Genomic DNA, 14,004 nt, shown 5'->3' with positions numbered 1-14,004 from the left:
TTTGATTGATTAATAGAAAAATTCCTAATTCTCCTAACCTTCTGTCCTCGCATAAAATTCTTGTCTCGGTAATTTAAATATAGGAAAAGGGTTTTTACTAATAAAGATGGAGATTAGGGCATCAAGGCTAGGGACGGTAATCCAATTTGTTTTCGACGGGTTTTGATTCGATTTTATGAGATCGATTTTATTTTTTTGAAATTTAGGTTTCGGATCGAGTCGAGTAAGGTTAAAAAATAATTAAAATTGGATCGAGTTCGAGTTTTAGGTAAATCCGATCCTACCTGATATTATATAAAAAATTATTTTTAATTAATTTTTTAATTTTTTATATATTTATTTATATAATGATATTTTTAAATATTTATATTTAAAAAAAATATTTTATTAATTTCAAATCGGATCGAATACGATTAATATAGTATCGAGTCGAGATCAAGTTCGAGTATGAAAAAACAAAAAAATTTTTGAGTAAGATCGGATTCGAATTCGGGGCGAGTTTCGACCTAATGCCAACCTTAATCAAAGCGAGATTAAGAGTTTTTTTTTTTTTTTAAATTGATTTGAACAACTATAAATTTTTTAGTAAATGATACCTATTGTATAAAAAAAAAAAAAGAAAAAAGGGTAGAAGTGTTGCACACTCATTGAGAGGAAGGTTTCTTGTGTTTTGGTGCAATTTTCAGCTCTTCAATGCATTGCCTGCAATCTATAACTCATTTAATGTTTAATTATTAATTAATCTACACACTTTCTCATCTTTCTTTGCTAATCAAATAATTTTAATTACCATAAATGTGAGGAATCGCCATTGGAAGGAGTAAGGAGGATGGAGTAATGCAAATAAACAAACAAGAACAGAGTCCCAACCTGTCAGTCCAAATAAGGGAAAAAAAACAAAAGGAGAAAAATGGTATAACAATTTTGGGGTAAAATTCATTGAATTGGTGAGAAAGTTAGGTGCAAAAGGTTGAATTTCAAAGAATAAGAAAAAGTTAGGAATTAGGACCATAGTCCATAGAATCTTATACTTTTCTATGTGCCACAATCCACGGAGTTTTGGAAAAAATGGGAACCCTTGAAAGGGAACCATTAGAAAAAAAATGAAAAAGACAAGAGAGATTAATGGAGTGTCCGATGAATATTTCGTAAATATATTTAATTTGTATTTATTTATATTTGTTTATAAAATTTAATGAATAATTATAAATAATTTTTTTATAATTTATTAATTAAATAAATAAATCATGAATATAATTATATTTATTCAAGTTCGGTTCATTTACACTATTAAAAGATAATAATTTGGAATAAATATATAAGGTTTGCAACTTATTTGTATTTGTGTTCTCTAATACAGTCCACTAAATCTTCTCATGGAAAGGGTAAGGTAGATTTGTTCAAAAAACACAAAATTCATTCAATCATATATAGTGGATTAAGGGTATATTTGATGTATAAAATTATAATAAAATAAGATAAAATAATATTATAAATAAAATTCGATTAAATAATATAATCTTATCTTATATTTGGTGTATAAAAAAATTATAATAAAATAATTTATTTATTAATCAAAATTATTTTTTTAAAAAATTTATATAATTTTTAAAAATATAATGGGACGTGTAAGTTTAATTTTATAAATTAAAAATAATTTTCTTTATTTTAAGAGAATTAAATCATCTTATGTTAAAAAAATGATTAATTTTTTTATAATTTTATTTTTTTAAATATAAATTAAATATAATATAAAATAAATGTCATTTTATCCTATTTATAATGATACACCAAACATATCAAATCTTGTTCATGCCTGTGTCCGTTTATTAGAAAATATGGGATTAGAGGTGATAAAATCAGCTCAAAATTCTATCTTGTCCAAATCTAAGACCTATTAAAGAACTCGAATGAAACCGGAAATGATTACATCTTACATAATAATAGCTCGGATTTGAATTTAAAAAAAAAAAAAAAACCGAACATGAAACAGCTCAAATCCGAAATAATCTGATTTGTCCCGGGCTCGTTTACAACCTTTACCATGGCAGTGTTGGGGGTGATGGGAATTAAACTAAATATATGGTTTTGGTTAGTACATGATTCTGGGCATAGAAGGATTCTTTTGGGTTAATTTGTGCAAAGGACTGTGCATGTGGTTAGAGGATTCTTTTGTATCCAGGGCAAAAACTGACTGGCCATTGAAGAAACAAATAGGAGAGGTGGGAAATGGAGGCTGAAAGACGAGCAATTAAATTCAGAGCCAGTGATCGTGTTGGGATTTTCAGCAAGCCTTAATCCACTATAGGAAAACCCAACTGGGAAGATTGTTTTATTGTTTACACCAACCAAAAGGTTGAAGAAATTGAGACTTCCTAAAGCTGATCCTCACTGAATTGAATTAGTTCCCGTTATGTGAGTGAAACAGTGGGGAACTCTAGAAATTTTTTGACATGTTTTTAAAACTAGTTTTGTGCCCCAAAAACCCACTGCATGCAGCAGTAAAACAATCTGATCTGACTGCTATGAAGTTTTGTTTTCTCAATGGTTACTACTCACCGCCACTTGATCACATTTTCAGCAGGCGTCTACAGAAAACGAACTAGTTTCTCCATTGAAAATGAAAGGATCTTCTGTTAATACTGACATTGACATTGTCACAGGCTTACTTGTTTAACGCTGTTAGATCTGATAGTTCGTTTATCTATACCGTGTTTTTTTCATGTCAAATAAAATAAAAAATTATCGTATTATAATTCATGAAAATTATAATAGAAAGTAATTGATGAGCGAGGCTGAAGAAAAGCAAAAGACTGGAATTGAAATTCCATGGCTCCAAACCCAGTTCAGATGTAACAAGATGTACAAGAATTTTAGGACGGAGGATTCACATACAAGCGTGTTTCGATTAATACATACAGTTGCTAACCATAGCAGCACAAGTGAAAGCCTCTCAACTCACGTTCATCATGATCACCATTCTTCATCAATATAACAAGAAGATTAACCAGACTTGAAGAGCAAAACTGCTTTCTGATCTAAATAGAAATAAACAAAGTGGTTTGTCTCGTGGGTAACATATGAACCTGCACAATAAAATCCAAGAAACGAATATTATTGAAACATAATTTGAACTCTAAACACAATTTTAGTTTTAATTTGTTTTGATGTAAGCACGAGAAGATTGTAAAGGTAACAAGATCAAAAAGGCAATTTCCTCTAAAACCTGAAAGGAAATTGTCATGATACAGAGAAATCCAAAAGAAAGGATTCTAATCTATGTACATAGTACAAGCATTACAACTACAAATGCACTTTATGGAAGTACACTACTGCGTACTGACGATAGCAAAAGCAGCCTAGGCACAGAACATTGAAAGGATTAATGGAACTAATTAACTGGGGTGCTGTAGCATGTTTACAAATATTCGTAATTTATCTAGGTTGTGTCCACCGTGGGGCAGTCTACACCAAGGATTATAAACATCTAGCATACAATCCACAAAATTTGGAATGAGAAAGGCACTATGCCCCAAGAGAATGTGATTTGGTTAAACTACCAATGCATTCCCAAGATTATAGCAGACAAAATTAGATGTGTTTAAGGAGAACTAAAACTGCCTCTTTCAAAATTATAGCACTATGATTTGTCAATCAGAGAAAATGACCATATAAAAGTGTATGATGAAGAGGGTCAATGCCAATATAGGTTGCACTCATAGCAAATAAGGATAGCTCTACTTGGAGATTTGTCAACCAGAGTACATGTGCACATAAAAGTAAATGATGAAGAGCCTGAATGCCAATATAAAATGTACTCGTACTAAATGAGTAAAGCTCTACTTGAATTAATTTCTAACATCGCATTGCTACACGCTCCATATGTATGAAATACACATTTAACTTATGTAACGTGTTTTTTTAGTAATAAGCATTTAACATGGTAGCCATATTCCATCCCGTTAATCCCATCCCACCCACCTCCCTCAAATCTGAAGTTTTAAGGTTGAGACGTCTAAGCTGAAAGTTTCAAGCTCTAACCACTTTCTTATTCAATAGACAAACATATACACATCTGATATATACAATATGTAATAGAGGTCCAACCTTAACGCTATCAACTAAATGTAAACAGAATAAGAACATGGCTGTTGGAGGTATCAAATAGGTAATTAAGCACATGGATGACCTATATTAGCCCATCTGACTAAATCCAAGCATAGCCAAATGGCCATACTCACACCCCTATGAAACCCCCTCTATGAAAACAAGTAAGATAGATAGTGAAATATAACAATAAAATATAAATCCAGTAGAACTGTGTATGCATTAGCATTGAGAATTCGTTTAAAGCCACTAATAAAGCTGAGATCCTTGATTAAACAAAAAAGTTACTAGTTCTTCATTGAATAACCACATAAAGTTTGAGATTTAAAGATGGAGTTTTCCCTTTCATCAAAAGTAATCAATCTACTAAAAGTACTTATTGATCTTAACCCAGGAATTCCACAGCAATTAAAAAACAGTTATATTACACCCCAAAAACAGAAGGCCTAAAGTTAAGACAATCCAATCTAACATCTATAGCATTTATGATAGCTAACGTACTCATTTAAGCCTAGATCTACTCAGATTTCAACTAAAACAACAGCATCACCTAAAAGAAACTAATTCATATGAAGTAGTTTTTGAATTTTTTGATACCAAAATAAATAGACCTTAAAAAAAATCAAAGCTAAATGGAAAATTGGGTTACCGAAATTGCGACCAACGATGCAATGCCAAGTGGGTCCATGTCTCTTATCGAATTCCTTCTTTATGTGCTCTGCTACATCTTTCTCTACATTGTTCTTCTCAAATGCCTAATCAAAATCCCAGAAGAAACATGCACTCAAAGTCAACAAATTTACAGTGTTTACCAACAAACCAAGATCAAACGAACAAAACCCAGAAACGGAATCGAATCAAAAACCATAAAAACGACACCAAATCGAGTAAAAACGGAAGCTTGAAAGAAAGAGAAAGAGAGCTAACAGAGATGGCTATATTGACAGCTTCTTTTTGCATGTCGTCTTTCATGTCGGCGCTTTTGATGATGACTTTCTTGGCTGGCGAAGTAGCCGACTCCGCTGCAAGAGCCGGAGAAGGCTTCCGTTCGTTGGTTGACGGTTTCACCGTCAGAGCTCCGGTGATGCTTCTCTTTGCTTCTTCACTGCTCATTTTTTGAATTTTTTTTCTCTTAAATTTCCAGGGCCAAAAAAAATGAAAAAACAACAAAGAAGAGAGAAACAACAGAAAAGAAATAAGACTCACTTTCTCTCTCTTTCTGTTTGCAATGGTGAGCGGTCATTGTTTGTAATTGTACTGTTATAGTTGAATTTTTTTTATTTAAATGGTTTTCAATATTTTTTTGTCTGAAATGGGTTTTTTTGGGAATAGGAGAAGATGATTTTGTCAGGTGAAATTTTGGTAAATGAATAGGACTAATGTTGTCTGTTCTATGGTATTCGAGCAGTCTACCCTAAATTCTGATTGTCTTTAATTACTTGTTTTTTATTGGGTGAATTGTCTTTAATTGCCTTTTATTAATTCGGATAGACTTATCAATCCAATTCAAATTCATTGAGTTTTAACTTAACTCGATCTTATAATTTTTTTTTAAATTAAATTTTAGATTTTGAATTTATGATAAAAAAAGTCAAAATCAAGTTTTAAATAAACCTATTCGATTGGTATATGTATAAAATATATTTTTATTATTTATTTAATTTTATATATTTATATATATTTAATTTATATTTATATTTAAAAAATATTATTTTATTAATTTTGAATTAAATCAAATTAATTATAATTTTATATACATACGGATCAAATGGATATAAAAATAATAATTTAATATCAAGATTAAATTTAAATATTAAATACATAAAATCATATCATATTCAAACAAAGCAAAAATCAATTCAATCAAACTCGTTGTTATTTCTAATTCGACATTAAAAATAAAATCTTAATTTAATAAAAATGGTACATTAAATATAAAATTTTTTTTAAAAATAAAAAAATTTATGAATTTAAAAGCTTAGCCTTAATTAAGAAGTCTATCATCCTCCTACTATAAGATGTGTTTTATGAATAAACTTTCAATTATAAAATACACTCTTGGGTGCAGGAAAACCTCCAATTGGACTCCAAGTGGAGGCTTTGTTCAGGTGTTAGGTTTTTATGTAAACTCGATCAATGATTTGTTGTCCATTTACTACCAAAAAAGTAGCGCAAATATAAAAATGGGCAACAACCAACATAATGAAAGTCCATGTCAAAGTTGAAAACCAAATACATTGGGCTAATCTGAAGGCCAGTTTTTAGTTTTTACTGATCTTTCTCTCATTTTCTGTACATGCTTCACCTCCAGCACCTTTCACAAATGAAACTACTGTCTCACCTTTTTTATGGATTAATTACAAAATATTCATCACTTTCCAGGATAGAACAAGCCAGCTAACTACATCTATGATCTATTCCTGTTCTTCATCATCAGAATCATGCACTATCATACTCCTTTTCACCCTCTTGACAGTTGGAACAGAAGCTCTATCTTCATTTCCACATTCAGACTCCTCTTCAGATTGAGGTGAGAACACTTTGTCAGATCCATTTTCTTCATGTTCTTCAGAATCACTGCATGATGCATTTCCATCTGCACGAGGGTTGTTAGGGTTAGCATCATTGTTGTTGGGAGGATCTTCGTCTCTGGTAACAGTTGTTGGGTCCAAGATTTTGAAGTCTCGTGAAGTGCTACGCTTGGCATACTTCAATAAGTTAACCTTGGTTGCTTTGCTCAGTCGAATGAGATATTTTTCGTAATCTTCTATCTGGAATATCAGGTCTGGGATGCATTTATTCTCCCTTTTGATCTTGTTAATCATCCCCTTGCTGTTAGCATTTTCTTGTTGAGCCTGGAAATCATCAAAATGCAACTGGTCAAGGAAACAACTGAAATTAAACTTCATGAAGGGATAAAAGCCAAGAATTATTAGGTCCATACTTGTTGCATCTCTGCCACAAAGTTATAGAGTGGAATGGTTAGCTGCTTGCAAGTTAGTTCTACCAGCTTCTGGAATTGAAGGGTTGGTAAAAGCTGCTTGTGACCTTTAGGAGCAATCCTGAGCTTTGATATCTGAGCTAAATGCTTGTAAAACCTTGCAGTCAATCTAAGAAAATGCTCTGCTTGAGTATCTGTAGCACACAATGTCGTAAATTCAGTCAAAATAAGAGAAAGATTCAGATTCAGATTTTTTCTTTGTTTTTTAAAGGAAAAGTTGAGACTCAGATGTTAATGCGAAGTGCACACTTACCCTTGAGGCTCATTAAAGCGAATGAAGATAGTACTTCAACAACTGCTTTGACCCTCGAGTAAAGATTTTCCCCGAATGCCAACCCGGAATTATGGTCTCCATTCTGGTTAAGATGAGAACTTTTTTGAGCAATTTGTGAAGCTGTCTTTAATCTTTTAGTTGCCCAATCCATGTCCGCAATGACAGTGTCAGTTATTTGTAGTAGACAAGAAGCTATAGCGGTGGTTGTTGACTGGTTTATGATAAGGTATTGAGACGCTTGCAATGATTCGACACTGTTTGATCCCATAAATTTTAATAGCTCCTTTAACATGTCTTGAGCTACAAGTAAATCTGTTGGTGGTGAGCTCAAACTGATGGCAAGTCTAACCATGCTTTTCACTATGCTGGAGTTTGTTATGTCGCTGGTTTTGCAAATTTGAATAGCCCAAGCTCCATGAGAGTTCCTCCACTTGCAGGGCAATTTGTGCCCTATCATCAACATGATATCACAAAGAATCTGAAAACAAAGAATTACACTCATTGTTTTTGTTTCTAAACGTATCTGTAACCAAAGGAAATAATCATACATACCTCAACAGTCCGAAAAGCTGATAGTTTAATTAGCTCAGTGAACAGCGGCCTCAAAATTTTCAGAATGAATAACTGTTTGTTTCTTATATCTTGATCATCAATTTTAGAGGCTAGATCACATTCATCTTGCATACCATCATACTCAAGTTGGGGAACTGACAACAGATTTTCAAGCAAGCCAGTCAAACGAGAACTGCTCAAACTGATTGTTATGATTTCCTCCAAGCAAACTAATGCTAGATGGAGATGATCCTTTCTTTCCTCAGCATCTTTTTTTGCCTTGCTTTCTTTTTTCTTCTGACTAGTTGCAACACTTGACCCTGATTTGAGCAAAAGAGTTAATCTCAGCAATTGGGGCCCCAGCATATTGATTTCCCCATAGATCAACTTCTTCAAGGGATCTTCATTTCCCAGAACGGCTGAAGATTTTATATGATGAAGGGTAACATTCAAAGCAAAAGAAACAATCTTAAAACAACTTTTTGATGCCTTGCTCAAGGATGACTGGGTATGATTCTGTGAAGTTGCTTCAATGTCAGAGCTATCACTACTGTAAAGCTTCAAAGCTATTTGCAATAATTGATAGATGCTTGAAGTTGCCAAGAAAGGAATATGCTCTCGAATCAATTTGATGTTGCCCGAGTCAATTTTATCTGGTGTATCATAAGCAGTAACCCGTAAATTCAGTCTTTTGGTGACATTGCTTTGTCTTGAAGTACATGCGTCCTTTGCCAATGAATCATGAAGGTCAACAAACTGTATAAGCTCCTTTTCAAGTTCGACCTTCTTTTGATCCAATGCTTTCTCCAAATCCATAGCAATGATGTTCAATACCACCTCAACAACTCCTGACAAAATCAATGCACAACTTTTCCTTTTCTCTTCATAAACAGCTGCAGAGCTTGCATCTTGAGTTTGACCAAGAATTTCTGTTTCAATATGCAGACAACAGAAACTAGTAACAGGCAGAAAACCTAATTCAAAAAATCTGGTAGAGATTAAAGTATATTATATCCTAGAAATTAAACTAATGTATGTTCAGAAATCTTCTTTTACAGATCGTTTGTTTTTTTAATAATCAAGTAGAATGATACAGTATAAAATGTGGAAAATCCCCAAACCTTCCAAATTTGCATTTCTTAGAAACTTCCGAATCTTCAATAAAGCACCAGAAAACACCTCACTAGACAAGTTCCTACCATCCTGCAATAGTTTCAGATTTGTGATGTGAGTGAGACTCCATATGTTACCAATATGATTTTTAGATAAAAAAAAATTCATGTCATTTTTAACACCATGGATTAGATTTTTTTTTTTTATTACTCAATGAGGACAATACCTCATTCTCTTGTGAAAGGGAGAAACCAAAACAGGCCCCAACAGAATCTGAGAGTTGGTCAGTTTTGCCGTGTGGCTGAAGAAGTAAAATCCAAGAGACACAAGAAAGAAGGCAATCCAGGGGCTCCTGAATAACTACTTTTCCACTTTCCGACTTAATGCAAGAGCTGACTCCAAGTTGGACATCTGGACCTTGCTGACATAGTAATTCATATGTCAAATTAATAACTGCAGAGTTTAATAAATTACATAACTACACACCCCAAATCTCTAATATGCGGGCTGTACATGAATAACACTACAAGTTCTCCTTTCAAAAAACAAATTGCATGGTAAAATCAAATGTTAGAAAATGAAAGCTTAGTGTGCAAAATTCAGCATTACTACAAGCTTTAAACAATGCTATTCTGAAGCTTCAATTACTACCTCTTTGAAAAACTGGAGAAAATGAGGTAAGAGAAAATCAAAGACAAGCCCTCCAATTGATGGATCCACTAGAATAAGCTTCACCAGTCCTTGATACATGACTTCCTTTACCTTTGCCTAAATGCGGCAATTTCACACCAATTAGAAACATAGTTCAAAAGGAACAAAATAAGGGCAAAAAAATAGTAAAGCACTAAAATGAAAAACAAAGACACCTGCTGATAAAGACATCTCTGCAGCAAAGCACTCAACTCCTGAAAAAGACTTCCCCCCATGCTACAGGGTATGTCAGCTTGCTGACTGCAGCTGGCTTGACTTGATGAGTCTTGTAAAGAAAACAAGCCATCCTCCTTAGGCAGCTTCTCTGCTAGTATAAGACCAATAACGGAATTTGTTGCTGCAAGACGAATTGTATCTTCTCTTCTAAACATAGCCTTGCGCACAACCAAGATAGTGTAATCCTGAAATATCAAAACAAGCAATTAAATTAGAAGAAATCTACAAATGAGGCAAATCGTTCACCTACACATCCAAAATTGATTTTCATGGTCACAGACCACTGATCAGAATCTGAAACACAAATACTAATAGATTTATGTGATGTCAGTCAGATTTCTCTATTCTGAAAGCATTTTTGTTTCTTCCATCCACTTCTAGTGATTCTCCCTACATACCAAAAAAAAAATCAGCTCCCTACCACACCTGAGGCTAATTTGCATTTTTAAGTAGCTTTACCTGAAGATCACGACTGAATCTGATGAGAGGCAATAGAGCACTAATAAGATAAGAGGCTACTTTTCCATCCATGAAAGTGAAATAATCCAACAATTCCTTCAGACGGGGAATATGTTCCAACATAGGGTAAGGATAACGCTTAATTAGATGACAGAGCAGCCTGCACATCAAAACTAGTGCTATTAGTAACCAAAAATTAAATAAGAACAAACATTCAATCTGTATCCGTTACCTTATTATCGGCTGACTCAGCTCTGGCTTCAAAGAGAGAATGCGAAACTTGATTTGGTCAATAATCTGTGACAAACCCATCAAATCAATTACTGATAAAGGAAGGAAAAAAAAAAAAAAACAGTATCAAAAAATAATTTCCAGGGGAGAAGGAAATCATAGTTCCTAATAATTATTACTAAAAATGAAGACATGTTCCAAAACCAAAAGCATTCAAGGAAAACGCTAATAGATATTTGAAAGTTGTCAAACATTCCTCATTTCCTGAAGGCAACTGCATGATGCATAAGCTTCATAAGAGAAAGGGAGAGAGCATTAAAAGGGAAGAGAACAAACAAGATAGATATTATCACCATGGAACATAACATTCGTAACCAAAATTTTCCATTAAACTGTAGCGTCATTGTTGAAGTCCTGTTTTTCTTCTCTTTCTATTTTTGTTGGTGGATGTTGGTAGCTTTATAAGAAAATTGCTGAGTGTAATTGTTATTACAGAGTTAGACAAACCTCGTTTCTTGCCATATCATGAACCTCAAATAGAGTTTTCAGCATCTGAATACCAAGCTCTTCAATGCCCAGAAGACCATTAGAACTGCAGAGCTCTTTGCAGTTTACCTCACCAACTGACTCTAGCAAGATAAAACCAAATTGCACAATGCTAGGCACCATATGCTCCTTCCCATAGTTGCTCTCATTTACCTAAATGCCAGCAAAATGACACATAATGCAAATTTAAATATCTGATTACGTGTTGGGATCATAACTCATACACACAGGGCAAAAGAAGGGAATTACAGCTCTGAACACAGAATTCTCGACCACTTTAACACTCTTCAGATATTCTTCCTTCATATCATCTGGCATCCACTTACAGTCTCTAGATGAAGGAAGAAAACACATACACATTAACATAACTATTATTACAACTTGAAGATGAACTAAGATAAAGATTCTTTAAAAGGAACGGTCCCTTACTTGGTAAATTTATAGTCGCGGTAAGCTGTAAGCAGTGCTGTTTTCAAAATAGTGATTGAGCTTTCACTGAACCTCCGAACCCTTGACACCGACAATAAAACAGCCACCGTGAAATGATTAAACGCCGTAAGATCAGATTTGACTAACCCCATAACCTCTTTCCCCAAAGAAGGATCCTGCTTCACTGCAAAATTCACATGCAACAACACAGTCCCCTCAACTTGCCTAACTGTGGAAGTCATTTTGGAACCCAATTCAGACCCGAAAAACCACACAATCCCTTCAAGAACCTCTCTTTTATTGAACCCTTTCGAAGCCAAAACTAACAACTGATAAACAAGTGAAGGCAAGTCCATCAAATCCACATTTTTAATCCCAACGAAAACTTTCTCTAAAAATTCCTTGCCTCTCATCTTATCGAGAAAGCTAAAATCTTTTGCAATCGAAACCATTTTAAGCAAAAACCCTTTTGACCATTTGGAATCAAGAATCTTGTCCACAACAGAATTCACATAATCCCCACCTTTTTTCTCCGCGTTTCGAATCAGCTCGAAACATTGGGGCAAAAGATCAAACAGTTGTGCATCATCCATTGTAACAACACAGGACAAATTTGATACTACCGAATCAATAACCGACTTGAGGTCGTCAAAAGGGATGTGGGTTAAAAGGGTGTTGAAGAAATTGATTGTTTTGAGGGAATACGAGTCGTGGGTAAGTGAAGGGTAGATTTGGGCGTAGGATGAGAGAAGAGAGGAGAGAAGAGAAGAGACAGAAGGGGTTTCGAGAGAGAGGGAAATGAGGGAGAGGAGAGAGATGACGTATTCGGAAACAGCGGTGGAGGGAGAAGGAGAGTTGGTGGCGCGTAAGTGGAGGTAAGAGAGGAGTGCCGCGTGAGAGTGAGAAGAGAGGAGAAATGGAGGCGGAGAAGCGTTGGTTTGTAGGTGGTTGCCGGTTGGTAGCTTTTGTTGCGCTAAACGCACGATATCGACGTCGTTTAACGGCGGCGGCGATTCTATGGTGGCCATGGCCTTGGTTGCGTTCCGAGAAAGTCTCTCAGTGTTTGTTGACACCCGTTTTTTTCGGAGTGAGGGGTTTAAGCTTTGCATTTTGCGCGGGAAAAAGGGTGTTTTCAGATTTATTTTAAATTTAGATTATTTCATATTTACATAGCCAATCCAAAATAAGATACGACGACGCTATGAAAATAAGATAAGGCGTAAGGTAATATCATTTAAAATTTTAATAATAATTATATATATTTTATATTTTATATCATATATAATTTTTATGTAAAATAAAATTTTAATATTTTACACGATAATATCGTCCAAATCTTAAAATAAAATTAATTAAAATTATGATATTTCAATTTCAAATTAAACGAATTTGTAGAGTTCAATTTAACTTTTACAAATTTAATATTCCCTTTCCTACAATTTGTTATCTGGAGATTTAATATTCATCATTTGTTTATAATCCTTGTAACAGGCAGTAAATGGGAAGGTTTCTTTGAAGCAACAAATGTTTGCTGATCTTGAGAAATACTGCCCACCATATTGCATACTTACAAGTAACACTTCCACAATCGATTTGAACTTGATTGGTTAGAGGATCAAATCCCAGGATCTGATTGTTACTGTTTTTCTTCTTCCATCTGCTGTTCTCACTCAGATGGTTCATCTGCTAACATATCTGATGCAATCAGGCTCATGTCATGCCACTATTGGAAATTCTTCGCGCCAACCAGACATCTTCCCAAATAATTGTTGACTTGCTTGAATCGGTTGTAGGAAATTGAACAGGTTTTGTTGCCAATAGGATGTTGTTCTTCCCATATACACAAGCAGGCCTTTTCCTAGTTGAACGGGGAACAGATGTTTATCAGATTGACTGAGTAATTACCAAGTTTGGAATGCCAATGAACCCATTCAGGCACAAGTTAGGCTGCTTTCCACCGTTTATCTGGGTTCAATTGTGTGATTAATATTGAAACCTGTAATTTCTTCTCTTCTGATGATTGAACTGCTCCATTGCAGAGTGCACCGGTTGAGCAGGGAAAATCTAGATTATAAGACTGCTTCGATTACTTCACTGCTTACTGTTCAATAGGGATAAAATCATTTAATTTTATAATTTATTAGAATTTTTAATATAATATTTAAATATTTAAATATTTTGTTGAGTAATTTTATTTAGTTTATTTAAAATATGAAAAATTAAAAGTGTAAAATATAATTTAATTTAAATATATTTATTATTTAATTAATAAAAAATTAATCAGATCATTTGAATTAAATTTAATTAAATAATTTTTAAAATTTCGATTTGATTAATAAAAATAAAATAATTTAATTTAATTATT

General features: G+C 33.7%; 2 protein-coding genes across 2 annotated transcripts; both read right to left on the bottom strand.

The window, feature by feature from the left end:
* Positions 1-2,796: 2,796 nt before the first annotated feature.
* On the bottom strand, positions 2,797-5,357 carry LOC111307473 (uncharacterized). The gene is made up of 3 exons (XM_022905491.2): positions 5,035-5,357; positions 4,757-4,862; positions 2,797-3,086 (listed from the first exon to the last, which is right to left on the bottom strand). Exons 1-3 carry the CDS (start codon positions 5,218-5,220, stop codon positions 3,004-3,006), a joined length of 375 nt encoding a protein of 124 aa, XP_022761226.1. The 5' UTR covers positions 5,221-5,357; the 3' UTR covers positions 2,797-3,003.
* A 934-nt stretch (positions 5,358-6,291) lies between these two features.
* Positions 6,292-12,710, bottom strand: LOC111306873 (fanconi anemia group I-like protein). The gene is made up of 13 exons (XM_022904860.2): positions 11,640-12,710; positions 11,460-11,541; positions 11,172-11,363; positions 10,666-10,730; positions 10,434-10,593; positions 9,914-10,159; positions 9,699-9,815; positions 9,274-9,468; positions 9,056-9,137; positions 7,935-8,863; positions 7,362-7,860; positions 7,052-7,242; positions 6,292-6,962 (listed from the first exon to the last, which is right to left on the bottom strand). The coding sequence occupies exons 1-13, from the start codon at positions 12,665-12,667 to the stop codon at positions 6,522-6,524; spliced, it is 4,227 nt and encodes a 1,408-aa protein (XP_022760595.2). The 5' UTR covers positions 12,668-12,710; the 3' UTR covers positions 6,292-6,521.
* Positions 12,711-14,004: the final 1,294 nt, after the last annotated feature.

The sequence above is a fragment of the Durio zibethinus genome, chromosome 22, assembly GCF_047325235.1.
Source record: "Durio zibethinus cultivar Kanyao isolate XHJ-2024 chromosome 22, ASM4732523v1, whole genome shotgun sequence".
In the NCBI taxonomy this organism is placed as follows: Eukaryota; Viridiplantae; Streptophyta; class Magnoliopsida; order Malvales; family Malvaceae; genus Durio; species Durio zibethinus.
The sequence above is the reverse complement of the archived record's forward strand: the minus strand, read 5'-3'. Positions and strand labels throughout refer to the sequence as shown.